The sequence below is a fragment of the Aedes albopictus genome, chromosome 2 (genome assembly GCF_035046485.1).
Source record: "Aedes albopictus strain Foshan chromosome 2, AalbF5, whole genome shotgun sequence".
NCBI lineage: Eukaryota > Metazoa > Arthropoda > Insecta > Diptera > Culicidae > Aedes > Aedes albopictus.
In genome coordinates, this window is record NC_085137.1 from 446,864,579 (window position 1) to 446,867,501 (window position 2,923).

General features: G+C 37.1%; 1 protein-coding gene across 1 annotated transcript; it reads right to left on the reverse strand.

Annotated features, from left to right (window-relative positions):
* Positions 1 to 247: 247 nt before the first annotated feature.
* On the reverse strand, positions 248 to 983 carry LOC115260841 (small ribosomal subunit protein eS17-like). Its single transcript, XM_029862161.2, has one exon. It carries the CDS (start codon positions 749 to 751, stop codon positions 359 to 361), a length of 393 nt encoding a protein of 130 aa, XP_029718021.1. The 5' UTR covers positions 752 to 983; the 3' UTR covers positions 248 to 358.
* Positions 984 to 2,923: the final 1,940 nt, after the last annotated feature.

The following is a 2,923-nucleotide window of genomic DNA, read 5'->3' on the forward strand; positions in this document are numbered from 1 at the left end:
AATCTTACACTGATAGAGAAAGCAGAGATCCTAATAGACTACACTCCGATAGTGATAGAATGATCACTGATGGAGTTGTCAAATAATCAAGTGACTGAGTTTTTGAGGAAAACGTAACAAACTAAAATACATCTTGTATAGAGTGTAGATTACTTTCATTAAAGTCAATATGCCAAATTCAGAATATGATGGATCTTTTAGTTTTGCTCTATTGAAACAAACAAATAGACGACACTTGATTGGTCCATGCAAGTATTTCTCAAATTAGGAAACGAAAAAAATGAGTAACTGTTCTTTATTCTCTCACGCGGATGTGGGAAATTCTAGAACATCTCAACGATCTTGACTTGCAGCAGACTTAGTTGCGACGGCTGTAGCCCTGCGCCGACGGGTTGGTCATCTGGACAACGATGTTGTTGAAGTCCAGCTGCTTCAACATCTCCTTGGTCTTCAGATCCACTTCGATGATGTCCTGCTCCAGAGCGGACACCTCCGGTACGTAGTTATCTCTGTGCTCACATTCCTCCTCCTGCAGCTTGATGGAGATACCACGGACCTGCGAGTGGCGCAGACGCTTCATCAGGTGTGTCACGAAACCAGCGGTCTTGTTGCGCAGGGGATTAGTAAGAATGATCGCCACTTCCTCGACGATGCGCTTGTTTGTGTGGAAATCCATCGTCAGCCGGGTGTAGTACTTTTCAAAGATGACCTTAGAGGCCTTCTTGATGGTCTTTGTACGAACGCTACCCATTTTGATTCAAGTTTCGCTGCTGTCGTTCACTACGAAAACGTGAGGAAAAAGGGTTGATGAGATAGCAATGAATGAGTATAGCTCGTGAAACTTTGTGCCTACCATACATTCATATTAAGATAACACCTAAAGAGATTTCATTGAACAGTAAATATAAAAAAATGAAAAGTACAACACGAGTAGAGGCTTTCATGGTATTTGTTTTTATTTCCCGGCATTATTTGATTTCTTTTTCACTATACTATGGCTGAATGATTACGATTCAATAGGGCACTGCATAAAATGCTCTCCCTCTCTTTCACTCTTACAGAAATTTTGTAAACAACAAGGCCAAGAAACGTCAAAATCCCATACAAATTCAAAACAGTGCAGTGCCCTATAGTTACGTGTTGAAGTCAAACTAGGAATGCCTCCGTGATATTGAACTTCTGGAAGTTGAAAAGCGGGATCCTTGGTTGTTATTTTCTCTTAAGCCAGATTTGAAGGGAGGCATTCAATGAACAAATTGGAGAAATATTATGACATTTGAGAATAGCAAAAGTCATAGCTTACCTTGATGAGATTTTTTTCTCATGCGTATTGATGATTTTTGAATTTTGATAATGTCAAAGATAAGATGCAAGGAGAACAGTTATAGGTTCATGATTGAAGCTTTGAAATATATGGTATTGGTTCCCTTATTAAGCATGTGGCTTCCATTTTCATCCCACGAAAAACAAAGGATTGAAGCGCTGTTTGTTTTGTTTCTTATTTTTGTATTTTTTGTTGGAAGTGAGCACCCAAGAAAACAAAAAGAACGGAGTCAATCGGTGCCGTAATCGCTTGTTTTCGAATAGGATGAAAATGGGAGCATAAGATTACTGATGGCACACATACCCTAGTCTTGAAATAATCAACAGTTGTTAAAATAAGCATTTGAAGCTAAATCAATTGTACTGTAGTATACTAACCAAGATGCTGACAGTATATGCATGCATAGACAGCTTTTGAGAGCGTTTGATGTGCATTAAAGTAGAGGAAACAGTGAGACAGATAGGAGGTTTCCAAAGAGTAAAATTTTCATCATCAGTTGGAGCAATCAACACCAATTTTAAAAAGTCCTTTACGAAAGAATCGGCATTGAGAATTGAATGATCAACGAAAGATTTTCTGCTGGTGTTAATTCTCACATCGTATGTTCGAATTTTCAACATTCTGGATGTAGATCCGTATATTATTATTAAACAAAACTTATTGGTTCTCTGCGTGAATACAAAGTTTCACTAGAGTTTAGTTGATTTTATTAGTTTTCAAGAAAAAATTGTTAGATAAATGTGTGCCATGTCATTTCATAAAGTATTAATTTAGTTTTATTCTGTAATTGGCGGTGCTTCAAAAGTCATATTATCAAATGTAGAGCATGGTATTTAAAAAAATAGGCACTGCAAAAAATAAATGCATTGATTTGAAGTAAGTTGAGCAATGAGATTTTTTTTCAATCTGAAAATTTGTACAATTGGAAAGATAAAAAATAACGATCAATCGTATACCTAGTTAATCAATAGGATGCATGATTGTTGTGTAAATATCAGGAAAAAAATCTAAAAATGTTTAAAAGGAATATGAAGCGTAAATTAAACATTTGTACAATGCAAATTATGTACCGTAATAAATCAAGTTACGACAAAAATAATTCATTTGTAACATATACAACTCAATGAGAGTAGGAGAGGGAAGTAATGTTGAGAAGGATAGAGCAATCAGATCTGGTCAGATATATTGTGGAAAATAATTAACATAGTAGCCCTTGCTTTTAGAGCAATTGTCATTCTTTTAAAGAAGCATTTCAGTCTTTGAACGAACCTTATGAAGAGAAGACGCAAACATTATGGCTTTGGAGAAAACGTTGTACACGTCTGGTCACAACAATATCGATGAAGTACTAGATTTGAAGTAATGAGCTGAATTTTAGTATGGTGAGAAGGTCAATTCTCCAGGCTTGGCATTGGTCGCGAAGTTCACAAGCAAGCTACGGTTCTGCTCGTATGATGCGTCGTCAATGAACGCGATGTTAGCAACCATGCATCGCGAACGCAAAGCAGAACGACGTGACCAAGAAACCATAGGTAACCATAACGACTTTTTCGTTATTTTACCATCATCCGCCTAGACCATCGGGCGGATTGACCGTCA

Excerpts from the sequence above, each read along its gene's own strand:
- LOC115260841 (XM_029862161.2), bottom strand. The coding sequence starts at position 751 with ATGGGTAGCGTTCGTACAAAGACCATCAAGAAGGCCTCTAAGGTCATC.